This window comes from Oryctolagus cuniculus, assembly GCF_964237555.1.
Source record: "Oryctolagus cuniculus chromosome 17 unlocalized genomic scaffold, mOryCun1.1 SUPER_17_unloc_1, whole genome shotgun sequence".
Classification (NCBI taxonomy): domain Eukaryota; kingdom Metazoa; phylum Chordata; class Mammalia; order Lagomorpha; family Leporidae; genus Oryctolagus; species Oryctolagus cuniculus.
Genome location: NW_027208202.1, coordinates 2,140,697 through 2,168,025, shown reverse-complemented (window position 1 = coordinate 2,168,025; position 27,329 = coordinate 2,140,697). Strand labels below are relative to the sequence as shown.

At 41.7% G+C, this 27,329-nt stretch overlaps 3 protein-coding genes across 6 annotated transcripts in view; 2 read left to right on the top strand and 1 right to left on the bottom strand.

The window, feature by feature from the left end:
* LOC100355262 (L-lactate dehydrogenase A chain) overlaps window positions 1–27,329 on the top strand; it is a 591,718-nt gene that overhangs the window by 105,881 nt on the left and 458,508 nt on the right. The window lies entirely within an intron of this gene.
* The window catches only part of LOC103346317 (intracellular hyaluronan-binding protein 4), a gene marked incomplete at its 5' end in the record, with an annotated part of 80,313 nt that overhangs the window by 9,777 nt on the left and 43,207 nt on the right, over window positions 1–27,329 (bottom strand).
* LOC138843042 (uncharacterized) lies at window positions 1,330–25,840 on the top strand. 3 transcript variants are annotated; one of them, XM_070067649.1, is made up of 11 exons: window positions 1,330–1,430; window positions 3,798–3,932; window positions 14,843–14,913; window positions 15,900–15,924; window positions 17,034–17,104; window positions 17,572–17,596; window positions 20,337–20,390; window positions 22,601–22,650; window positions 23,074–23,153; window positions 23,234–23,325; window positions 24,626–25,832. In XM_070067649.1, exons 1-11 carry the CDS (start codon window positions 1,403–1,405, stop codon window positions 24,706–24,708), a joined length of 714 nt encoding a protein of 237 aa, XP_069923750.1. In that variant the 5' UTR covers window positions 1,330–1,402; the 3' UTR covers window positions 24,709–25,832. The 3 variants fall into 3 exon arrangements, with proteins under 3 accessions (XP_069923750.1, XP_069923751.1, XP_069923749.1); XM_070067648.1 differs by lacking the exon at window positions 1,330–1,430 and having other exon boundaries at window positions 2,712–3,932; window positions 24,626–25,838; XM_070067650.1 differs by lacking the exons at window positions 1,330–1,430; window positions 20,337–20,390 and having other exon boundaries at window positions 1,501–3,932; window positions 24,626–25,840.

Genomic DNA, 27,329 nt, shown 5'->3' with positions numbered 1-27,329 from the left:
GAGGATTGGTCTTGAATCTACTGGTTCACTTCCTGGTGGCATTACCCAATGGATAGAAGATTCTCATTCATTCTCTCTCTCTCTCTGCCTCTCCCTCTCTGTTCATAGCCGTGCCTTTCAAATAAATAAATCTTTATATATATATATATATTTATAATTTTTTCTCCTTAAGATACACAAAATATATGATGTTGAATCAAAATCAAAGGGATCACTGTTCAGGCTCAGTTTTTAAGGATTTGTAAAAAAGATTTATTTATTTGAGAGGTAGCATTACAGAGAGAAGAAAAGACAGAGAAAGGTATTCCATCTGCTGGTTCCAAAGGCAGGAACTTGAGCTTCCTCAGGGTCTCCCACTTGGGTGCAGGGGTCTGAGCACTTGGGCCATCATCAGTGGCTTTCCCAGCCCATAAGCAGAGAGCTTAGTTAGAAGTGCAGCTGGACATGGACCAGCTCAGCCTACTGCACCAGTCATGCAATTACTGTTTTCAAGGCAGAGTATTCTGCTGAATTCTTCTTATGAGGCCAGTGTTACTCCAATACCAAAACCAGACAAAGACATAATATGAAAAGTAAACTTAGACCAATTTTCCTGATATACACAGAAGTAGAAATTCTCAACAAAATGTTAGCAAACTGAGTCCAATGCTACATCAAAAAGATCAGACACAGAATGAAGAACAAACACCATATGTTCATCTCAATAGATGCAGAGAAATCATATGCTATGATTCAGCATTCATTCATTATAAAAAACTCTCAAAAATTAGTTATACAAGGAGCATTTCTCAAAATGATACAGCTACAAGTGTGTATACATATATGTATATGACAAACCAACAAGTATCATGCTGAATTCATAAAACTTGAAAGCATTTTCTGTCAGATCTAGAACAAGAATAGGATGTCCAATTTTTACCACTCTTACTTGCTATAGTGTTTAAAGTATTAGCATGAGCAATTACAGAATTAAAGAAACAATGAGCTTCACAACCCATAAAAGAGAAAATCAAAATAGCCATGTTTGCAGATGACATGATTCAGTACACGTGCCTCACATTAAAACTGTTAACCATCAACTCTAATGGAAATAGGTCCTTTAAGTCACTCAACTTCCTTCAAAGGAAGAGAATGATAATAAGTGTGTCTTGGAGTCAGTTTAGGAAACCAAACTTGGACTCCAAAATGATATGCTTGGACACAAAAATATTTATGTAGACAGCAGCACAGCATCACCTAAAGACTGGTATGGCTCACTTTGAAAATTCCATGGTGTCCTGTCACCATGGTAACATGGTGAATGACATCATCCTGCTATTCCAACTGTCACTCTCTTGAGCTGAAAGGTTCAAACTTGAGTGCAGTGGTAACGTGTGTATCGTCATATCCAGAGTGGTCCAAGATGGGAAATCTCAACTGCTGTCCAGCAGGTAGGTTCACACTGACTTTCACAATGATGTTTCTTCCAATGGGCCACTTCTGTTTAATACACTTTCCCCATGGACTTTCATTTCCCCCATTCCAGGCTGTCTACAGATTTCTAAATGCATTTGTCATTTGTATTACTCAATTTCTACTTTTGATGCTGCTATTAAGTTTGTTTCAAAATATTTCCTAAATTTTGAAAAATACATTATTCCTAATGCCGAGTTTGTTCACAGCTTATTCAGAAAATGAATGAAAGAAACTCACACTACTGTCATCAGGTCAGGTAAAATTAAGACCAAACACATAAGACATCACACAAAAAGGAACTTTGAAGCCAATTTCTTCTGTCTGTAGAGTTCACCATCTGAGACCAAGACTGTAAGAACAGTTTGAATCCAAATAATTTTTGTCACATTGGAAAGAGATTGGGATTTCAGGGAGGGTTTCCATGAGGTGAATAAGCACATGAAACCTGTTGTTTGGGGATTGTCAGGAAAACAGGAAGGAGGGACCGTGCTGTTGGTCACTGGGACAGACATCTGAAGACAGAGAGAAGAGGGTCTTCCTGAGGGTCCTCAGGCAGAATCACAGGTTGTATGGGGGCAAGTATGACGATGAATGAGCCTTGCCAGTGGGAGAGGGAACTGTGTATGCTGTCCCTGCAGGGTCTAGGGAGAGCTGAAGAGTTCCTAGGGACTGGGTTTTGGTGAAGGAAGTCATGGGCATGAAGGTGGGCACACAGAGTTTGTACAGACACTGTCTTTTTATCAGACAGAGATTTTAGACTGCTCAGCCACTTTCTATGAAGTGTAAGTACTAGGTTTTTTGTGACATTAAAAAATACACATGAGACAGGGTAAACTATAAAGAAAGAAGACCCATAAGCTCAATATTCTCAAGTCCAGATTTCAAAGATCAGATACCCTTATCAAATGTCCATATTGTGTCCTATCATCATGGAAAATTAGAAGAGCAAGCAGAGTCACACAGAAGAGACACAGGAAGAGGGGTCAGCCTTATGTTCTAATGAACCTCCCCAGTATTAACCAGTTCAGTACCGAGAGAGCCACATGAATTCCCTGCAACAATCTGATCCCAAATTCCCCATCCCCCAGCACCACAACAATGGAATGCCCCATTTTGGGTGAATTTCTGTTCAGTGTTCATGCAGCATTGGCCATGGCAGAGAAGTCAATGCTTGGCTCACCCTCATATGGCAGTTGCTCTGGGATGTCCTGAGTTTTGACCCAGCTTTAAAATCAAACACACCACTGGCCCTGTGGGAACATCTGGCCATGGAGAAAGCTGAGCCAATAATAGTGTGAAGATGCTGGGCCATGATGGGCATAAGTTTGGGTTTCTCCAGACCATCAGAGAGGATGTCCTGGAGGAAAGCATCATATTTTAAGTCAGGAATAGAAACCTGTTAGAAACTTAAAATAGAAACCTATTTTAAGTCAGGAAGGCATCTGAGTCAGGATTTCTCTTGTCTCCAGGACTTTGCCCCGAGCAAGACTATTCCTGAGGAAATCCTGCCCTGGAAGATGTCAGAAAGCCACTTAGAGTTCTTAGTCCAGGGTTCTAGTGGAGATATTCATGGTCCTCTATCCTTTAGGGAACCAATGATGAGATTGTCCCAGATCCATAACTTATCAGTGTTATGAATGTGGACAACTCACAGACAATGCATAATTTTCAATTTGCTTCATAGTAAATCACATGAAATAGGCTCTGATCTGCCCATGGCTTGGGGCTATGTGGGGAACATAGGAATGACCGAGATTGTCCATGAACTGTAAAGCTTCCTACACATCAAAAGGAAGGAGAGTAATTTCTATCCTCTCCTCCTCTGTGGTCAGTTATCCTCCCTGCATTCAATCACTACCAGGTGGTCAGCTTGTGCTTCCAGGCATTTGAAGATCGAAGAATTTCAGACAATCAGGCTTGATGTAGATTCATTTGTTCTTAATCACTTGAGCTCAAACACAACACGGAGGGCCATATAAATATTTCCACATCTCAAAACAGGGAACTTAGAAACGTGCTGGTTGTGGGGTGGAGTGGGGGGTGGGAGGACTCTGTAACTTTTCAGGTACAAGCAGCTTCTCTCTAAGATTTGAACTGTCAAGCACAGGTCCCTGTTCTCTCATCTCAACAAAGGTATTTAGCTACACTATCAAACTGATGGGTAGGAAATGTTCATCAAAGTGCAAGGTCTGCCTAACATCCAACTGTGATTTAGAAGATGGTTTTGCATGATTGAATGTGAAAACTGGGATAAAAATTAGGAACTGCAATGATTAAACACCTCTCTGTGGTCTTCCACCATTGGGATGTCAACAGCTGTCTGTATTGTCAAACTGTTCCAGGATCTTGTCTAAAGTGTTTTAGACGAAAAGGAAGTCGAAGGTCAAGAACATCGACTGCCCATTCCATACAGAAGGTCAGAAAAATCCGTGTCTTGCCAAAAAACACTATACCCCCAACAATGGAGTCAGTTGAAGGTACTGTGAAAATTCAATCAGTAAGCTCATTCAACAATCAGGATTCCACTTTATTCAGGGTCTCATAGTTAAGACAAAACTCTTAAAAGCTATGCTATCTGTCTTTCATTCCATGTTTGCAAAATTAAAATTGGTCAACACAATCAGCATGGTGACCACTACAGTGGAAAGACATGTTAACACTAAACTTGGGGTCACTGTTAGTAGTAACATCTCAGTCAACTGTTCACATGTTTGCCTGATTGTGCAACATGGTCTGAAATGGACACTTCACTGAGAATGCTACCAGATTTCATACTAATATTAAGTCATAATATTAACAGTTGCAGATAAAATATGAAACCTGAACAGAAAGTTTTCACACTTGACCCCCACTTTCCTTTTTCTCAGGACAGTTCCATTAGTAAGGTACATTTTTAATGGAGACTGAACCAATAAAGAAATGTTACTTTTTAATAAAAAGTTTTATTTAATAAATATAAGTTTGAAAGTACAACTTTTGGATTATAGTGGTTTTACCCCCATAAGAACCCTCCTACCCACAAACCATCCCATCTCCTACTACTTCTCCCATCCCATTATTCATTTTTTTTTGATTTTTTAACTTTTATTTAATGAATATAAATTTCCAAAGTACGACTTATGGATTACAATGGCTTCCCCCCCAATACCGTCCCTCCCACCCACAACCTTCCCCTTTCCCAAACTCTCTCCCCTTCCATTCACATCAAGATTCATTTTCGATTATCTTAATATACAGAAGATCAGCTTAGTATACATTAAGTAAAGATTTCAACAGTTTGCTCCCACACAGAAACATAAAGTGAAAAATAATAGATGATTTTTTAAATGATGATGAAATCAGATCAGACCTATTGTCATGTTTAATCCCAGTGAGAGTCAAGTTGGGAATTGATAATTTCTTTCTTTTTTTTTTTTTACAGAAGATAAGTTTAGTATACATTAAGTAAAGATTTCAACAGTTTGCACCCCCATAGAAACACAAAGTGAAATATATTGTTTGAGTACTCATTATAGCACCAAATCCCAATGTACAGCACATTAAGGACAGAGATCCTACATGAGGAGCAAGTGCACAGTGACTCCTGTTGTTGACTTTACCAATTGACACTCCTGTCTATGGCATCAGTAATCTCCCTATGCTCCAGTCATGAGTTTCCAAGGCTATGGAAGCCCTCTGAGTTCTCCGACTCTTATCTTGTTTAGACAAGGTCATAGTCAAAGTGGAGGTTCTCTCCTCCCTTCAGGGAAAGGTACCTCCTTCTTTGAAGACCTGTTCTTTCCACTGGGATCTTACTCACAGAGATCTTTCATTTAGGTTTTTGTTGTTGTTGTTGTTTGTTTTTTTTTTTTTCTTTTGCCAGAGTGCCTTGGCTTTCCATGCCTGAAATACTCTCATGGGCTTTTCAGCCAGATCCGAATGCCTTTAGGGCTGATTCTGAGGTCAGAGTGCTGTTTAGGACATCCACCATTCTATGAGTCTGCTGAGTATCTCGCTTCCCATGTTGGATCACTCTCCCCTTTATTTATTCTATCAGTTAGTATTAGCAGGTACTAGACTTGTTTATGTGCTCCCTTTGACTCTTAGACCTTTCATTATGATCAATTGTGAACTGAAATTGATCACTTGGAATAGTGAGATGGCATTGGTACATGCCACCTTGATGGGATTGAATTGGAATCCCCTGGTATGTTTCTAACTCTACCATTTGGGGCAAGTCAGCTTGAGCATGTCCCAAATTATACATCTCTTCCCTCTCTTATTCCCACTCTTATATTTAAAAGGGATCACATTTCAGTTAATTTTCAACACTTAAGAATAACTGTGTATTAATTACAGAATTAAACCAGTCATATTAAGTAGAACAGACAAAAAAAAACTACTAAGAGGGATAAAGTATTAAGTTGTTCATTAACAGTCAGGGCTATGCTGATCAAGTCACCGTTTCTCATAGTGTCCATTTCACTTCAGGAAGTTTCCTTTTTGGTGTTCAGTCAGTTGTCACCGATCAGGGAGAACATATGGTATTTGTCCCTTTGGGACTGGCTTACTTCACTCAGCATGATGTGTTCCAGATTCCTCCATTTTGTTGCAAATAACTGGATTTCGTTGTTTCTTACTGCGGTATAGTATTCTAAAGAGTACATATCCCATAATTTCTTTATCCAGTCTACCGTTGATGGGCATTTAGGTTGGTTCCAGGTCTTGGCTATTGTGAATTGTGCTGCGATAAACATTAGGATGCCGACCGCTTTTTTGTTTGCCAATTTAAATTCCTTTGGGTAAATTCCAAGGAGTGGGATGGCTGGGTCTAATGGTAGGCTTATATTCAGATTTCTGAGGAATCTCCAGACTGACTTCCATAGTGGCTTGACCAGTTTGCATTCCCACCAACAGTGGGTTAGTGTCCCTTTTTCCCCACATCCTCGCCAGCATCTGTTGTTGGTAGATTTCTGTATGTGAGCCATTCTAACCGGGGTGAGGTGAAACCTCATTATGGTTTTGATTTGCATTTCCCTGATTGCTAGTGATCTTGAACATTTTTCATGTGCCTATTGGCCATTTGGATTTCCTCTTTTGAAAAATGTCTATTGAGGTCCTTGGCCCATCTCTTAAGTGGGTTGTTTGTTTTGTTTTTGTGGAGTTTCTTGATCTCTTTGTAGATTCTGGTTATTAACCCTTTATCTGTTGCATAGTTTGAAAATATTTTTCCCCCATTCTTCATTAAGATTCATTTTTAATTATCTTTATATACAGCAGATCAACTTAGTATATACTAAGTAAAGATTTCAACAGTTTGCACCCACACAGACACACAAAGTATGAAGTACCTTTTGAAGACTAGTTTTGCCATTTATTTTCATAATACAACACATTAAGGACAGAAATCCTATGTAGGGAGTAAGTGCACAGTGACTCCTGTTATTAACAATTGACACTAATATTTATGATGTCAGTAATCACCCGAGGCTCTTGTCATGAGCAGCCAAGGCTATGGAAGCTTCTTTAATTCACATTCTCCAACCTTAGACAAGGCCATAATCAAAGTGGAAATTCTCTCCTCCCTTCAGAGAAAGGTACCTCCTTCTTTGATTGCCCATTCTTTCTGCTGGGATCTCACTCAAAGAGATCTTTCATTTAGGTCATTTTTTTTTTTTTGCCACAGTGTCTTGGCTTTCCTTGCCTGAAATACTCATATGGGCTTTTTAGCCAGATTCGAATGCCACAAGGGCTGATTCTGAGTCCAGAGAGCTGTTTAGGACAACTGCCATTCTATGAGTCTGCTGTGCATCTTGCTTCCCATGCTGGGTCATTCTCTCCTTTTTAATTCTATCAATTATTATTAGCACTCGATCTTCTTTATGTGGTCCATTTGACACTTAATACTATCTTTATGATCAGTTATGAACTTAATTGATCACTTTACTAATAAGATGGAATTGGTACATGCCAAAATAATGGTATTTGGAGTCCCATGGCAACTTGCTAGCTCTACCATTAGGGGTAAGACTGAGTGAGTGTGTGCTGAACTGTACATTTCCTCGCTCTCTTATTCCCACTCTTATTTTGACAGGGATTAATTTTCAGTTAAATTTAAACACCTAAGAATAATTACGTGTTAATTAAAAGGTTCAAAAATGGTATTAAGTAGAACAAGAAAATACTAAAAATAAAATACTAAGCTGTTCTTCAAGAGTCAGGACAAAAAAAGGGCTGATCAAGTCACTGTTTCTCATAGTGTCCACTTCACTTCTACAGGTTTCATTTCAGGTGCCCAGTTAGCTGTCACAGATCAGGGAGAATAAATGAAATTTGTCCCTTTGGTACTGGCTAATTTCACTCAGCATGATGTTTTCCAGATTCCTCCATTTTGTTGCTAATGACCATATTTCATTTTTTTACTGCTGTGTAGTATTCTATAGAGTACATATCCCATAATTCTTTATCCAGTCTTCTGTTGATGGACATTTAGGTTGATTCCATGTCTTAGCTATTGTGAATTGAGCTGCAATAAACACTTAGGGGCAGATAGCTCTTTTATTTGCCAATTTAATTTCCTTTGGGTAAATTCCAAAGAGTGGTATGGCTGGACCATGTGGTAGGGCTATATTCAGGTTTCTGAGGAACCTGCAAACTCTCTTCCATAGTAGCTTTACCAGTTTGCATTCCCACCAACAGTGGATAAGTGTGCCTTTTCTCCCACATCCTCACCAGCATCTGTTGTTAACTGATTTCTGTATGTAAGCCATTCTAACCAGAATGAGGTGAAACTTCATTGTGGTGTTGATTTGCATTTCCCTGATGGCTAGTGATCCTGAACATTTTTTCATGTGTCTGTTGGCTGTTTGGATTTCCTCTTTGTAAAAATGTCTATTTAGGTCCTTAGCCCATCTCTTAAGTGGGTTGTTTGTTTCGTTTTTGTGGAGTTTCTTGATCTCTTTGTTGATTCTGATTATTAACCCTTTATCAGTTCCATAATTTGCAAATATTTTTTCCCATTCTATTGGTTGCCTCTTCACTTTCCTGTTTCTTTTGCAGTACAGAAACGTCTCAATTTGATGCAATCCCAAATGTTAATTTTGGCTTTGACTGCCTGTGCCTCTGGGGGCTTTCCAAGAAGTCTTCACCTACACCTATATCTTGCAGGGTTTCTCCAATGTTCTCTAAAAAATTGATGGTGTTGGGTCATAGATTTAGATCTTTAATCCATGTTGAGAGGATTTTTGTGTAAGGTGTAAGGTAGGGGTCTTGCTTCATACTTCTGCATGTGGAAAACCAGGTTTCCCAGCACCATTTGTTGAACAGACTGTCCTTGCTCCAGGAATTGGTTTTAGATCCTTGATCAAATATAAGTTGGTTGTAGATGTTTGGATTGATTTCTGGTGTTTCTGTCCTGTTCCATTGGTTTCTCCATCTGTTTTTGTGCCAGGACCATGCTGTTTTGATTATAACTGCCCTGTAGTATGTCTTGAAATCTGGTATTGTGATGCCTCCTGCTCTGCTTTTGTTGTCCAAGATTGCTTTAGCTATCCCAGGTCTCCTGTGCCTGCATATGAATTTTAACCTCATTTTTCCAGATCTGAGAAGAATGTCTTTGGTATTTTGATTGGTATCACATTGAATTTATGAATTGCTTTGGGGAGAATGGACATTTATATAGTGATTCTTCCAATACATGAACATGGATGATTTTTCCATTTTTTGGTATCCTCTTCTATATCTTTCTTTAAAGTTTTGTAATTCTTATCATAGAGATCTTGATATCCTTGGCTAAGTTTATTCCAAGGAATTTGATTTTTTGTAGCTATTGTGAATGGGATTGATCTTAGAAGTTCTTCTTCAGCCATGGCATTGCCTGTGTATACAAAGGCTATTGATTTTTGTGCATTGATTTTATATCCAGCTGCTTTGCCAAACTCTTTTATGAGTTCCAATAGTCTCTTAGTGGAGTTCTTTGGATCCCCTAAATAAAGAATCATACCATCTGCAAAGAGGTACAGTTTGAGTTCTTCCTTCCCAATTTGTATCCCTTTAATTTTTTTTTCTTGGCTAATGGCTCTGGCTAAAACTTACAGTACTATATTGAATAGCAGTGGTGAGAGTGGGCATCCCTGTCTGGTACCAGATCTCAGTAGAAATGCTTCCAACTTTTCCCCATTCAATATAATGCTGGCCATGGGTTTTTCATAAATTGCTTTGAATGTGTTGAGGAATGTTCTTCTATACCCAATTTGCTTAGAGTTTTCATCATGAGAGGATGTTATATTTTATCAAATACTTTTTCTGCATCTATTGAGATGCAGAAATGGTTTTTCTTCTGCAGTCTGTTAATGTGGTGTATCACATTGATTGATTTGCTAATGTTGAACCATCCCTGCATGCCAGCGATAAATCCCAGTTGGTCTATGTGGATGATCTTTCTAATGTGTTGTTGAATTCTATTGGCCAGAATTTTATTGAGGAAATTTACATCTATGTTCCTCAGTGAAATTGGTCTGTAATTCTCTTTCTCAGCTGCATCTTTTTCAGGTTTAGGAATTAAGGTGATGTTGGCTTCATAGAAAGAATTTGGTAGGATTCCCTCTCTTTCAATTGTTTTGAATAGCTTGAGAAGAATTGGAGTTAGTTCTTCTTTAAATGTCTGGTAGAATTCAACAGTGAATCCATCCGGTCACAGGCTTTCTCTTTGTTGGGAGGTCCTTTATTACTGATTCCATCTCTGACTTGGTTATGTGTCTGTTTAGCTTTTATGTCTTCGTGGTTCAATTTAGGTAGGTTGTATGTGTCCAGGAATCTATCCATTTCTGATAATTTCCCAGTTTGTTGGCATACAACACTTTATAGTAATTTCTGATGAGTCTTTTTATTTCTTTGGTGACTGTTGTTACATTCCCCCTTTCATCTCTAATTTTATTGAGTTGCATCTTCTCTCTCCTTTTTTGGTTAGTTGGGCCAATGGTGTGTTATTATTGACTCAACTCCCAAGTTTACACTAAGGTTGGTTCTCATGGTTCTAGCAGTCTGAGGTGTCTGTGTCCTCCATTTCTCTTGTTCTGTTACTTTTCCAATGGCCTCTATATTTTCATTCATACTCCTGATTATAACCTGACTCATCACTATCTGCATTTTAATTCACTGTTATTTGTGGAGACCCTGTTGAACTGGAGGTGAAGAATGGGAGAAGGAAAAGTTTGTATCAACATATGCTTCAACTCATTTTTTTTTAGATAAAGAATATCTACCAAAACCAGCTTTAATAGTGAAATTGGACAGTTTTCCCTTAAGGTGGAGAAAGGGGGAAGTGTCTTTTTCTCACCACTACTTTTCAATATTATGGTGGAATTACTAGACAGTGCAGTAACACAAAGAAAGGATACAAAATGCATACATATTGGGAAGGAAGACATAAAACTGCTAGCAAATGTCATTATTGCATGTATAGAAAATTCAAAAGTACATCATAAGTACCTCTGGAACAATGTTAGTGTAGCAAAGTGGTGAATTACATGTACATTTCATTGTTGTTCCATGTATGGGTAAGAGCTAGGATTTGAAATTTAAAAACAAAATTAAGCATCATTTAAAATTGCATCAGGTTAAGAAGCAAATCCCAATCGGTGTCTTTTAACTGGACAGTTCAGGCCATTAACGTTCAATGTGACTAATGAAAAGTGGTAACTTTGCCCTGCCATTTGCCAAAGATAAGTTCTAATATATGCTTTGAATTCCCTGTGATCTTTTGCTGTGAGGTTTCCTTCCTTTATCTTCTTTCATACTGATGACCGTGTTTCTGTGTTTCTGTGTGTAACACATCTTTAAGCATCTGTTGCAGGGCTGGACGAGTGGCGACAAATTCTTTCAATTTCTGTTTGCTATGAAAAGTCTTTATTTCACCTTCATTCACAAATGATAGCTTTGCAGGATATAATATTCTGGGCTGGCAGTTTTTCTCTCTTAGTACCTGGGCTATATCTCGCCATTCCCTCCTAGCTTGTAGAGTTTCTGATGAGAAGTCAGCTGGGAGTCTGATTGGAGATCCTCTGAGAGTAATCTGACGTTTCTCTCTTGCACATTTTAGGATCTTTTCTTTATGTTTCACTGTGGAGAGTTTAATTACAACGTGTCGTGGTGAGGATCTCTTTTGGTCGTGTTTATTAGGGGTTCTGTGAGCTTCCTGTACTAGGATTTCTCTGTCCTTCTCCAAACCTGGGAAATTTTCTGCTAATATCTCACTAAAAAGGCCTTCTAATCCTTTCTCCCTCTCCATGCCTTCAGGAACTCCTAGAACCCGAATGTTGGGTTTTTTAATAGTATCCTGAAGATTCCTGACAATATGTTTTAGATTTCTAATTTCCTCTTCTTTTCTTTGGTCTGACTGTATCCTTTCCTGTTCTCTGTCTTCTAAGTCTGATATTCTCTCTTCTGCTTCACCCATTCTGTTTGTAAGGCTCTCTATTGTGTTTTTCATTTGATCTATTGAATTTTTCACTTCAGTCACTATCACAGTTTCCTGTTGTACTAGTTGTTTCGTTTCATTTTGATTCCTCCTTAATATTTCATTTTCACGAGAGAGATTTTCTATCTTGTCCATTAAGGATTTCTGTAGTTCAAGAATTTGTTTTTGAGAACTTCTTAATGTTCTTATCAATTTTTTGAGATCTGCTTCTTGCATTTCTTCTATGTCATCATCTTCATAATCTTGAATTGGGGTGTCTTTTACATTTGAGGGCGTCATGGTGACTTCCTTGTTTTTATTACCTCGGTTTTTGCGTTTGTTATTTGGCATATTGGAGTTATTTGGTTTCTTCACTGTGGTGCTTTTTCTTGTTATACTATGACTCTAGATTAAGTGGACTATCTGTTTTTGATGGAGCCTTAGGGCTTGAGATGGGTGTGGTCTGAGAGCTCTGTTTGGTGTGCCAAAGGTGACACTCCCAGGTTAGGCGTGGTAAACCTCTCTTTCTTTTTTTGATTCAAAAGGGAAGTAATTCTGCACAGCTGAACGAAGTTGGAGGTAGTTAGCAGGCAAATGATATACCCACAGGAGCCAGAGATCGGAAGCTCTTTCCCAAGGACCACACAGGGAATCTGTTCTGCCCTCAGAGTGGGCTCAAATTCTCCTTCAGTCTCCCACTGGGTTGCCAAAGTTACGGAATTGTAGCGTCTCTGGAGAGTACTCAGGTGAATTCCGTGAGTTCTCTCCCCCACCGTCTCTTTTTTCACAGTCTCAGTTCAGTAGCACCACAAATTTACTAGGTCCTAATCTCTGTTAATTCGCCCCGCCCAGAGTCAGGTTTTTCTGCTAGGCTCAGGGCTGGTGCAGACCTGAGGCTGCTCTTCTTATGACGTATGTCCAAGATGGTGCCTGCTCTTTGTCTTGCTCGCCCTTGAGAGGTGAGCGGAGAGAGAGAAACCCGTGTCCGTACCAGTCACCTTTTTTTTTTCTCTCTCTCTCTTCCAGTTAGCCTGGTGAACTTTCCCCCCCCCCCAGGGGTCGTTCCCTCTAGTCTCCTCTCTCCGCTTGCCTGCCGGTGTCTCGGGCTATTGAGGTTCGGCTCACCTCGTGTTCCAGCGCTGGTGTGTTGAGTCTGCCGCTGGTGTCCCGAACTGTGGGCTCCCACGCTCTCCATGCAGGTCCGCTGTGAATCACGCATTCTGGAAGAGTTTCTTCTGCTGTTTCCTCCCCTACTCTTCCTTGAACCTGCAGTATCTCCACTTTTATTAAACTATCTCTCCCCGGACTATCAGTGTGCTCCCTTCCTATTCCGCCATCTTGCCTCTGTCCTCTTCAACTCATTTTTAAGTCAACCTGAATCCTTGAACTTTTATCTCTCAAACTATTCCCTAGCCTCCTATTCTCCCTATTTATTTTAGTAAAACTAGAAGGGACTAGAGTTGTCTGGATGCCCCCTTTACAGGTCTTGTAAGGTCCTGATGGTTTCCTTTGGAGAATGTGACTTTGTTATGAAGGACACCCTAGGTATATTTCACAATGGTCACTTTTCCACCTGAGTATTTCCAAAAGGGCATTTTCACGCTATCCTGTGCAAACAAGGGATTTTCAATTGAGTTTCACCTTGAGAATCTGGTGGACTTGTGGAGCACAAACATATGGAAGTGTGGTGACCCCTGTGAGATTGGAACCCCACTGGAATTGTTCTCAAGTAGGTGCACTCAGCCATCCACATTCCCATTTATGTGTTTCTGTGAGCAACAGGTTCCAGTGACCCCTGCTTCAACTATGCTGATTTCAGCTGTACTTCTCTGCATCTGTCAACTGCAGGCAGAAATTTCAGGGTGGCAGCTTGATACATCTAAGTTGTGCCTTTTTGAGGTTTGTCTCTCCCTTTCTATAACACCATTGTGTATCACCAAGAAGTAGATAGCAGAAGATGAAGCAGGTATCTCTGTACCTCAGTGTTCACAGCAAGCAGAGAGTAGAAACAAAAAAAAAACTGGATTATTTCCCAGTATTTACAAACAAATGGAGGAGTAATGACAATGTGGTATATGAACACAGTGGAATCGTTATAATATGTAAAAATGAATTAAAGCTTTATATCACACCATGGATGGACATGGTAACACATGACACTTACTGAAATAAGGTGGATACAGAAAGACAAACACTGCATGTTTCCATTACAATGACATGTATACAATAGGCAAATTCAAAGGGTCTGGAAGTACAGATTAGTTGGGGATGGAAAGAGGGGGAGTTACATTTCTTCTTTTATAGATGCAGAGATTAGATTGGATATTGTGACAACTGTTGGGGTACACAGGTGTTGTGCTTACACACCACAGCCAAGTAATTCATGCCACTGAAATAATATACAATAATAAATGTCTACTTGCCCACAGCAATTTAAAAATACCTGAATGGGTAATGGCAAATGTAATACTGCTTATGTAGATTCATAGAGGTAAATGATCTTGAAACACATATAGAAGTGGGGATTTAAATGGCCTACAAAATGGTCAGGAGCAATGATGAGACATCATCAAGGAATCAGTGCACTATAACATTCGCCTATTGCTAAACTGACTGCTTCATAATCATTTGGTTGCTAGTAGTAAGAAAGCCAAAATTCCCCTTCTCATTTATTTTCTGCTCTTCTTCTTGGGCTTTTTCATTCACTAAGGTGGATGGCCCAGCATTGGCACATGTGCAGTTCCAAGCCCACATAACGTGCCCTTCCTGCTACTTGTGGGTACAGGGCTGGCTTGTCTTTTTCTTGCTCTGTTACTTAGTGCAGTACAGAACTCTTGACATTGTTCACTGCTCACCAACACCCCCACATAACCTAGTCCCATGTCCACAGCAATCAAGTCTCCCTGCCTAACTCATCCACAACACCTGACAGGTATCCTATGGTTCTCTTAGCTGCCCCTGAGCACCTGGTGGAAGAGATAAGGAGAGACGGAGCAGATGAGGAGGCCACACCTCTTGGCAAGGTATGACTATGGTTTTTGGTCAGAAATGTCATTTGTATACAATCACTATTCTTATTTATTTGAAAGGCAGAGTTACACTGAGAGAGGGAAGGGAGTGAAAGATCTTCCATCTAGTAGTTCACTCCCCAGATGCTTGCAAAAGGCAGGATGGTCCAGCCCAAAGTCAGGAGTCCAGTGCTTTATCCAGACCTCCCACAGGGGTTATATGGGCCCAAGTATTTGGGCCATTCTCCACTGCCTTCTCAGGCACAATAGCATGACATCATATTGGAAACCCAGCCACCAGGACTCAAACTGGCACTTCAATATGGACTGTTGGCAGTGCAGGCAGCAGTTCAGTTCACTGTGACAAAGCAATGGGCCCAGTCAATGTTTTTTTTTTTTTTTCAAATATAAAAATCTGAACACATACATTGCAGATGCCTTCCACAATTTATTTGTTGGGGGAACATCCAGTGCATGTCTATTATAAAGTGAGACATGACTCAAGAGAGTCTTCATTAAACGACAGCAACAGTTACAAGTTATGTGGTATTGGGCATTTTCCACAATAGCTGTTTTGCATATGTTAAATTTTTCACTTATTTATTTTAAAGAATTATTCTTTATTTGAAAGGCAGAAAGACAGAGAGACAGTGAAAGATCTTAAATCCTCTGGTTAACTTCCTAAATGGCTATAATAGCCAGGGCTGGACCATGTGGAAGCCAGGAGCCAGGAACTCCATCTGGGTCTCCCATGGGTTGGTGTGTATTCAAATACTTGGGCCATCCTCCACTGCCTTTCCAGGTACATGAGCAGGGAACTGGCAGCATCAGGGCTTATTTTCTGTGAAAAGCTCACATCTTGCACACAAGTGTCATCTATGCTTTATTTGGGGGCAATTGCCTTATGTACGGTATACCATCAAGTTTCCCAAAGTCAGCAACAGAAGAGACCTGTGCAAACAGTATCTGCTTTTATAGTGACTTCCTTTCTCTGACTGCAGGTGGACTCAAGATCCAGTGAAAATTGTAAGTATTCTAGAATGCCTCAGTTGCTGAACAAAAACTGAAGTGATGAGAAAGTGGGATCTTCCTGCCTGTATTCTTCTGGACATGCAACCTGATTCCAGTTTCCTGGTAGATTAATAAGATTGGGGGCGTGGTGAAAGAAACGGATAGACTAGCCCATAGCTACAGGAATCTAAGATAGGCCCTGGAAGTGTCTATGTCATTCAGATGGAGTGGGTATCCGTCCATCAGTATGGTGAAGTTTTTAATGAGTGAGTGTGTATGTCATTTAAAGTGCTTGCATGTGTATATGTGTACATATTTCCATGAAAAATGTGTTCCCAAATGCACAACTGAAGGTTCAATTCTAAAAAACAAAAACAAAATAAAAAAAAAATACAAAGAAACTGATCACCCTCTGCACATTATGTAAGTGAGCTCATTCAACCCTTGCCCCATGAGTGTCTGAAGGGTAGGTTACAATTCCATGGCATGCATATACATAGAGAGAGAGAGAGCTGGAAAATGTCAACATGATTTGATCATCACACACTGTCTGCATACAATGAATTCTTATGCTACAATCCGTAACTATATACCATTATAGTAATAAAAACAATGAGGTCAGGAGAAAAGTTTCAACATAATGACTGGTGCTCATTTTTAAATGGTAGAATTTCAGGATTTGAAAATCTTCTTTATTGACTTGTGCTGATACCTAGGGATTGGCAATAAATGAACATGATGCTTTGCCTACAACTGAGTTCTTCTCCCACTAAAGGTTGCTTTTAATTAAGTTCAGAAGCTCATAAAGGAATGACATACTCAAATAAAATAAACAGATGTTGATCCCTGAGTAGAAGTGACCTTGGGAGATCAACAGTAGCAGTTTAGCTTGGCTTTTCAGTGGGCAGGAGTCATCCTAGAACTCTTACTGAAATACAGCAACCATGGTGATATTTACCCCAAATAGTTTCAATAAATAAAGCTGCCTTGAGCTCAAAAGCTTAAGGCTCTGTTTCTCATGTCTTTCACATTCTTTTCCTTCGCCTTAACCATCACCCCATGCCCATGTCCACCAATGCTCCCTGATGCACCAATATACTGACAGTCACCATATGTCTTTTTAGTGCCCCTTGAGGATGCATGGGAGGAGCTTCCTGGTGACACGAAGGATAAAGAAACTCCGGAGTATACTGAGGTAAGGTTACCTGCCTTCCACTAAAATAGAAATCCTCCTTCCTTGGCTCCTTTCTTTCTCAATCATATAGAGAGGAGCAAAATCTGAATTTGGAGAGGGTCCATGATATACCCTGTGCCCAGTGAGGGTAACTGAAAGGGAGAGTTTACACAAATAGAAAGCTGACTCTGGACACAGTGAAAAAAAATTACTGCCAGGGCTGGACCATAGCAAGCTTCTCTCAGCAGGATTTACTCATCCTTCAAAAAAATTTATAATTTCCAAACAAAGTAGACTGGAGAGACACGTCCCCCATGAAGAGCTCATGTCTGTTGGCATGAGTATCACTGCTCTGCTCATGTCTTTGGATTCCCTCTATATGACCACTCTCTCATACATGGTTTCCCAATGTTACTAAGGGAATTAAAGAAATGTGCAAAGGGCAAACAGATTGACCTGATCCTCATGGTGCCGTTTTCTAATTACAGGTGATCTCAATAAGAACAGCAAGTGGTATGTATTCTGGAATCACTTACTCACTGTAGTATGAATAGTCCTGATGATAGCACAGATGGGACTATCTTGGGGGCTTTAGTGTGGAAGGGCACCTGATGCCCAATTCCTGCTATAAAAGAGGACTGGAGTCTGGTAATTTCCTGATGAATGGTAATGATCATTTACTGGTGTCCCAGGAAGATACTGGCTTGTGCATGGGAGTGGTAATTTTCTATGTAAGTATCCATGTGACATAATTCTGAGTGTATGACTTTGGCAGTTTGTGCGTATTACCCTAGTTATGTTCCTCTGAAGTCACTATCAATATCTCAATAAAAAAGCAATCATATAGGTATTGCTGCATGGTTACAGGAACATGTATATAAACAAGAGTGGAATTGTATACTTCACTGGGTGCTGTTCCTTATATACCTAATAGATCTTGGTCATTCACATCAGTTTATCTAGGAAAACATCCCAGCAAACCCAGAGCAATGTTCACCTAGCTGTATAAGGACAAAACAATGTTTCAGAAGCACAGAGAATATACCAGCAGCACCACGAGGCAATAATAAATCTCACTCCTCAGGAGGCCTCTTGCCTTGTGTTGCTAGCTTGCTCAACATATTTCCCTTTTCACACTTCCCCATTCATGAGTCTTCTCTGGGAAAGATAGCCTCTGAATTTATCTGTACAACCCACAATTCTGGTAGAAATATGGGAAAGAGGAGCCATCAGATAGATGTGCAGGAATTCTGAGACCTAACGTTGTCCTTCAATTCATGCTGCTAAGATGTCATCCATTAGCCTAACCATGGTATCTGTGTGCTATGTAAGAAATGTGGCAAAATTCAGGGACAAATTAGTTGGGGTTAAGATTTGACTGCCAAAGGGGACTCTTGGCTTCCTTTTCGGAGGGCCCTTGGGTGCCTGTGCACTGCAAGGTGGGAAAATGTCAACTCAGTCCTGGGTCTGAAGGACCCCACAATATTCCTTCTGAGCCTCCCAGTGGAAATCGGTTCCAGATTTCTTCAGAAGGCATTTCCAAGGAAAGAATTCAAGGTTGTGGTGTGAGGTCCATATGAACACAAAAGGAAACAAAGGATACTGTGGGATTCCTTTGGGAGAATGCTTTCTGGGGAACAGCATTGCATTTTCATAGAATTAGATGGTCTCTAACTGTCAAGATGTTTCCCACAAAGTACTGAGACTGCTTCTCTGACAAACATTTACTAGTGTAACCCACAGATTATCTACCCCAACAATATTTACTTATAATCTTTCATCTCTAGATCACTGTGCCCCCATGGTTCTGAAGGGTCACACTGCTGGGAGGGCTAAAAAGAAAAAAAAAACTGTGGCCAACAGCGAGTCTATGATTCATTGAAGGAAGCTTCCCCATGCGCTCTATGCGAAAGAGCTGAGCACAGCTTGGGCTGGTCCCTGGCAGAGGGCAAGTTTAGAGGCAGAAGGAAGATACTAGGACATTCACGCCATGGCAGGCAGCAGGGATCCCATGATTTAATGACCAGGAGAATCAGTTCAGCAGCATCACTTGGGAAAAATAGAAGGAAGAGGATTTCCCTATTCTGAGTGAAAATGAGCAGGACACATCCTTGATGCTAGCTTGAGCACTGTCCAGATGTCTTCGTAATGGCTTGGTAAGAGGAGGTCCTTCCAATGTCAGTGTCTTCCATCTTCATTTCATGATGGAAAAGACACAGAGAACTTGCTGAGGGTAAGATAATAGGAGCCATGTCTCTACTTCTCTCCCCAGAAGGGCAGGGCATGACTCACCAGAGATGAGGTTCATGCCAGATAAAGAGAGGATCCCAGGTCTGATCCTTTGGGGCCTGAACAGGGAACAGGATTTTGGAAATCACCTCACAATTATTATCTATGCAGAAGCATAGAATCTGGAGGGCCCATCCCACCTCAGGGCCATCAGAGCTGCAGCACACTGCAGTAAGAGGACAGGTGGGGAGGGGCATGGGCACCAGCACAGGGCAAGCTCAGCACAGTGATGGGGTTTATGTGCCCTTGCTGCTCCTCTGTAATTTAGAAGCACTGGAAAGTCCTAGAGTTCCCAGGGCCAAAGTCCATCTGTGTTCTTCTAATCTTGTGTACAGGAAGCCTGGCCAGAGCTGGTCTGTCTTCCTCAGACATTGCCATCCCACAGCCTGGCTCTTGGCTGTCCTTCTAGGGACCCATAGGCAGACTGAGGAATATATCCCTGGTCTGGGATCAAGCACAGGGATGGAAAGTTTTATTCCTCACTTTGCAGACACTGTTGGACTATACACCAGGCTGATTACCTGTCCAGGCTCTGACCCAAGTCAAGTGCAACCAGAATGAGCTACTGAAAAAAGTGTTCTTCCTGCACAATTTGTTCCAGCTGCTCACAGAATGTTCTCTCTTAGCCTGGGACAGGTCCATTCTCCAGCTCATACAACTCAGAGCATGCACATCATGGCTGGGATTTGGGGTTTTCAGATGCAGGCTGGAGGTATCATCATTCAGTGTATTAGGGAAAGTGAGATGTTGAGAGGTGGTGCCTTCAGCTCCTCTCCCTCACTGGAAGGCTGGAAGCTGTGGTCAATGTCTGCCTGAAGGTCAGGTCCACAGAGCCAAGGAAGGGTCTGAGAGCACAGAGGAAGGGGCAGGTTCATGTTGAGCAATCCAGGATGTGCTCAGGTTGAGGGGAGGAATAGGAAAGACTCTCTGTCAACATTTATTGTCTGTGTTTGTGTCTCTTAAGATTGGGTCTTGCAGAGCATTTCTGATTCCAACAGTGAGGATGAAGCCTCTTCAGGTAGGAGCAATACCCACAAATCCCAGAGAGTCAAATTAGGGGAACGATTGGATTATCTGCTGCTTTGGACTCCTAAGAGGACATATTAACTCAAGAGGAAAAAAAAGGCATTGTATGTAGACATCTGATTTGTTATTTTTATATTAATTGTGGAGCAGGAAGACATTTTATGCCCATGAGATTGGAGCAAGCTGAATTTTTAACAATCATTTCTTGCTTGACTATTTAAATGTTCACACTTGCTTAATACTGACCATCCCTGGCTTTACCATTGCAAAGATCAAATCCCCTGCATTGTGATAGGATAGCACTGCCTGCATATAGAGTACAAGAGATGTTTGAGTTGTGTGTTGACCATTATGTTAGTCCATTTTAGGTTGCAACACAATACCTAAGATTCTCTAATGAATTAGAAACAGAAATTTCTTTCTTATCAAGGTTGGCAGGTGAAAGACCAAGATGTGTCTGAGGAAGGGCTCTTTGTTGCATCCTCAACTCACTTGGCAGAAGGCAGAAGGCCATGGAATACAGTGGGACACCATCTCTCACACACACTGGCCTGTACTCACACAGTCCTTGTAGCAAGTGCCAGGTGATAGTGAGTAGTGGACCCTCCCCCTCTGTACAGCCAGTAGATAGAACAATTCTTGTGTGCTCTATCCTCACTGCCTACTTCCAGTTTACAATCCCAGTCTCTCTCACTCCCAGGGTTGGCCAAGTTAAAGAATACTTCCTCTGAGTTGACTGGGGAGGCCCCTGCAACTTAGAATTGTGAGGGCAAAGCATTAGTCTGAGTTCATCTTGGATTCTCCATCTCACCCAAGTCTGGAGTAGGCTTTGTGACAGGCTGTTATCCAGTTGCTACTGGAGATACTGCATAGCTGTACAGGCTTCCCAGTGGATGTGTCTTAGGGGATTCTGGACTGGAAGTACACACTGGCCCTCATGGTTCTGCTGACCTCATCCCTTGGAATGTACTGGTTTCAGTGGATGGTCTCTCAGCACCAGGGCTGTGTGTCACTTTTCCCCTCAGATGCACTGCTCCAAACACACCAAGCTGCCTTGTTCACCTTCTAGTCATACCCAGCAGATTCCATGTCCTCAGGCATGCCAGGCGTCCTACTTCCCAGGCCATCCACTGCTCAGTGAAAACTCTAGAAAGTCCCATTTATTGATATGGCCAAGAATACACCTGCTATGGAGTCTCTGTTGCTTCCTTGGCAGACTACCAGAATTTGAACAAATTAAATTTCCACTCCTTATTGGGGCATCTTTTCAAATGGGTCAGGTAACATGGTATTGCACTGATGATTAAATATTTCCAAACTCCACAAGGTTAACCCAGATACATGGTGTGGGTGCTTGTTACCTTTCCAGGGCCCAACAGGAGACCAATGCACTCACTCCCCATATAAACAGTGGTCTTGGTATATTGCCGTGCATGGTAATAGATTTTTAAAAGATTTGTTTATTTGAAATGCAGAATTACAGACTGGGGGGGGGGCAAAAATACATCTTCCATCCAATGTTTCAGTCCCTACATGACCTCAATGACCAGGCTGGGCCAGGCTGAGCCAGGATTCTGAAACTCCATCAGAGTCTCCCAAACAGCAGGCAGGGTCCCAAGCACGAGCCATCTTATACTGCTTTCCAAGGCATATTAGCAGGGAACTGGATCAGAAGTGGAGAACCAGGGACACCAACCAGTGATCCTATGGGGCAGTCACCACAGGTGGCACTTTAAACTGCTGTACCACAATGCCAGCCTCAGGTGGCAGTATATCATTATCTTGGGCTCCAAAGCTCCCATCACAGACAATAATATGATTGGTGGAGGTTGACCAGAACAAAAGGAATGGACAATAATTATGAGACAAAATTGGGGAAACATGAAAGATGGAAAACAATGTGTTACACAGGTTGACACAGGGACCATGGCTACCTAAGGGAGGAACAAGGTGACACTTCCTAGCCACTTTTATGGGAATCTGAGGGCTGAAAGAAGAGGTCAAAGTTCAGAGATCCTCTCCTTACAAAGGTGAAGCCACCCAAGCCCTGCAACAGGGGTGTAGAGACGGAGCTCCAAGAGGGTCCAAAGGTTGGCCTACATCATCCAACTAGCAGCAGGGGTCCAAGTCCTCACCTCAAGTCTAACTCCTCCCTTTCCTTCTCTCTGGCAACCTCATCACTCCCTGCTCCTGTGCAATCAGAAGGCTACAAGGGAGCATCCGAACTTTCTCTTGGGAGCAGCGATCTGGGTGTAAGTGATTTCCACATTCATCGCTTTCTGATTCTTTGGCTTTCTTGCTCAAAAGCTCCTATTCCTTTGTCTCCCTCATTCCCTCTTCAACAGAGTTGATGATTCTCATCCTGAAGGACCTGGTGTCATCCAGGCAATTGATATAATAGCAGTGTGGATGCTGATCCAATCTCTCTATAGCCCCCCCCATTTGATCAGCCTTGTCATCACTCCTGCCCCCAGACTGCCCTATGAAATGGTGCTGAGCAACCTGGCTGGCCCACACAGGGAACTGGCCTGGGGACAGGCAAGCTGGGTCCCAAACTTGGTGGGAGGGATGACTCCAGGGAAGTCTGAATCTGTCCTTAGTGTCTACCAAGACAAGTCAGACAGGTCTTTTCCTGCAATGCCTGCTTCAGGAAACTCACTCTGGTCTCCTTCCAGCTGTCCACATGTTCCCTTGATGTTAACTACAGTCAAAGCCTTCAGGACATGGAGGAGCTAGACAAAGAAGCACAGGAACTGTGAGTCTGAAGCAGGTAGACATGGGTCAGGGAAATCAGGGCATAGACTCCATTGCTTCACATTCTTTGTGACACCTCAGGGATGACAACAAAATGGAGCCCAGAAGTGGAGAGGCTGCCATCGAGCTTGACCTGGAGAGTGGAGATGAATGGATTTTCAGGATCCACACAGGTTAGTGAAGAATGTACCCTGAGGTGGTTCCATGGAGCACATCCCCATTCCATGGAAGCTCCTAGAGCTGCTAGGAGGACTTGCTTTCATCTGAAGGGAAGGCTGGAGGTGTTAGCAGGATTGGCAGGCAAATGACTTTGGAGGGGTCTGTTAGTTGTGTTGTTAATGGGAAGAGCCGCCATAGCTGTTGAACATCTCCCTCTACAAGATGCATCCCTACCTGCCCATCCTGAAGTCAACAAGGAGCCTCACTGGTGTGGGGAAACACAGGGGGTTGCCCCTGACCACATCCAACTCAGGATGATTAGGAAGAGGCAAGACAGAAAGAGGAAACTTTGAGTGCCTTCTCACACCAGGAAGAGAGCCCAGTACACCCACCTTTGTATCTTTGTGGCTACCCATCCCATCCTGATATCACAAAAGAGCTCACACAGAATGCAAGAGCTGTGGGGATTTGTCCAGACCTTTTGGGGCCCTCAGCCTCCTTTCTCAGAGGCTGAGGATAGAGGCTTTTTAACATGCTGATTGTTTTATTTTTGTGGTTATAAAGTCTTCTATCTTCCTGGCAAACTTAATTGTCAGCAATTAAGGCAAAGCTCACTTTGAAGAGTGGCAGGAGCAGGGCAACAAGTCCCCAGTGTGCTCATTTGCACTGATTTTATACTTCAATTACAAATACACACTGGATATACAACTCTTTCAAAAGAAATGTCATCCATCACTTTTTCCATGCTGAAATATACCAAAGCAATAATGGTTGGGTTTTAATGCCACAAAATAATTCTTTGCCAATAAAATCTCCAAGATGACTTCTACATGGAGGATAGAAAGAACTTCCGCAAGATTAGGGAAGGAAACCAAAGAGCTCTGTGCAGTTGTCCATAATTAACATGCAGGTCACAGGCCTTGGACCTGTGGGGTAAGGACTGAAAAGGCAGGGTCAGGACTCCCATTCTGTGTCATAAGACCTCCTGCTCCTCACAAGACCCAGGGGAGTGGGCCTTGGATTTTTAATCCCAGTGGCCCAGAGATCTAGCCTTTCCTGTACATCAGGTTCACTGCCAAAGTGGCTAGTCCCCTGAAGGATGCCCAGGTGAATGCTCAATGGGAATTCGTAATTATAGGACATCCATACCCCAAACAAATGGGCCTCAGTGCAACATGGCCCTGACTGCTGTGCATATCAGGACCTAGGGTTACCTCTAAGGGCTTTTGAGTACTGCACACCCATCCCATTGTCCCTACCCCTACATCATCCTTGTCTCTCCCACTGATCCCTGCACCCATGTCATTTTTGCAGACATTTTTAGCTCCTTGGATGATTTTGGTGTGGAGTACTGGGACGCAGAGGAGCTGGAGTTTCCCAAGCCATCGGAAACTTGAAGCATACAGGAGGAGACAACTTCAGAAACATCCCTCCTCACCAGTCCTCTGCTAGATTTGACATTAAATTCTTGTCACCCAGTACTAGTGATTTTCACATGCTTTTATGTCAAAGAAAATCCATTATAAGAAAACACCTTTAGCAAATGTAGAACTTAAAATGACCAGAGAGCAGTCACCCTAGTGAATCCCATCACCATTAATGCCTCAAGAGGAATCTAGTTTGGTCTTCACTGAAGAAAGTCACTGCCAGGTTAGCTGTTTCACTCTGTCCTTACAGTAATGACTTTCTAGGCATTTTGTCTCACATCAGTTCCTTCCTCTGGAAGTGATCATAGGGTCCATCTCAGATCTCTGAAAACCCCTCTTTCAACTTAACCTGATTATTTGTACTTTATAGAAAGGCCTGATATATAAGGGAAAATGTCCCCAAACTTTGTGAATCTTGATTTATTCCCTTTATATGGAGGGTCAGTATTAGTATCTGAGATTATGGAGTTATTTTCAATCATGTCTACAGAATTATTTTCTCAGTGTGACTAGTTAGCCTTTTCTTATGGGTCACCATTTCATTCATGGGATCATTAAGTTTTAGATTCTTTTGATTTCTTTGAATCAGCAAGTTTAGGAGTTTTTTTTTTCCTTATTTAAATTTGTGTCATTTGAGTTTAGAATTAAAAACTTCCACTTTACTTTAACATCAACCTTATTTCAGAAAAATTTGATTTCAGACACCAAATTTTTTTAGTTAATTAGTGATTGATATGCATTTGAATCCCTTAGACTATTAAACAGGTACACAAAAGTTCAGATTCACCTAGGCCCACAACTCCAGCAGAAATAAGTTTTGACAAATTCAAGCATATACATCAGGCTTACCATGAACTCTTGTGTTTGAAACAGAATTGCCCAGGATCACCCTTATTGATTTCTCCTTTGTTGTCTTTAAATGCATTATCTTGGAAATAAACTCTCAAAACAAAAGAATTCTTTGAAATTTCTGTGCTGATGTAAAAAATTTCATGTGCCAGAATAAAAACCTGTCATGCATAAAATATCATGAATCCAATTCTTGATCAATTAAAGATGTACACACATACACACATGCACACACACACACATACAGAGAGAGAGAGAGAGAGAGAGAGAGAGAGAGAGAGAGACTACAGACTGGGTGGCTTGGGCAATACAATGTTGATCATATACTCACATACCAGGAGTTCATGAATGATCTTCTGGCTTCCTGTAGCCTGGAGATGTTCTACTGCTCACTATCTATGTATACCCCATGGTAGAATGGTTGAGCCAGGCCCACAGTTGCATCATTATTTTCAAGATTTATTTATTTATTTATTTGAAAGGCAGAGTTACAAAGAGAGAGAAAGAGAAAGAGAGAGAGAGATCCCATTCACTGCTGGTTCACTCTCTAAATGGCCACAATAGCTGGGACTGGGACTGGGAAAGACAGAAGCCAGGAGCTTCATCTGGACCTCCCACATGGGTGTAGGGGGCCAGGCACTTGGGCCATCTTCCACTGCTTTCCCAGGTGCATGAGCAAGGTGCTAGATCAGAGGTGGAGCAGCAGGTCATAAACTGGTGGCCATATGAGATACCAGTGTTGGTGGTGGCAACATATCCTATGATGCCAAAACATTAACCCTCAGAGCTGCATCTTAACCCCGCCTCCCCACACATATACACACACATGGGCATCCCTTGATAGCAAAAGACAAGATTGATACCATACAGGCTCTTCAAGCTTCTGTTACCCTGCAAGCATGTAGGGGTGAACTGACCCCAAACATTCCAGGCACCAGTTGGCAAGATTCATGGATGACATGGTGTATAACTGTGACTTCAGAAACACAGGCATGGCATGCAGTGGAGGCACTGGGCTGGCCTCCTGATGCACTTGCATATGATGCAGATAGTTCTGAGGCATCAGGTCCAGAAGTGATGATAAAACTGGATGGAACAGGAGCTACAGTCTTAGACACAGTGAGCAGAGTCCAGAGAAGTAACTTCCTTGGAAAACAGCTGAAAACCATTCATGTTAAGCCTCATATATGCTTGGAGGGATATTATGGACCTTTGGCTGGTTTATTGGCTATTCTAAAGGGACATGTGGGAGACAACAAATCCCCACATCAGAGGCTGAGGATAAAGCATGAAAAAAAGGTAGAAGCACAAGAATGGGTCTAATAAAGGACCTTCTGCTATTGAGTGGGTTATCTCCCTTGTTGGAGGGCACAGGGATGTGAACTTCTATGCATAATCTAAGATCAGGAGATAGGGACAGACTGAGCTTCTAGATCGGCCATGAGCCCCTGGACCTCATTTCAACAAGATTTCTGGATGACTACTGGTTCATCAATGGGAATTTCAGTCCTGCAAGGGATACATAGCAAAAGTAATTCTCTTGGACACATTCCTCCCTTGATGTATTTAAGGAAATGTGTGAAAATACTGAATGAATATTTAAAGGCATGTATATAACTTCATAAATACCTCTATACTTTGAAAAATAATGTTGTGGGGCTGCGCTCTGGTGTAGTGGGTACTGTTGCCACCTATAGGGCTGGCATCCCATATGGGTGCCGGTTCAAGTCCTGGCTGCTCCA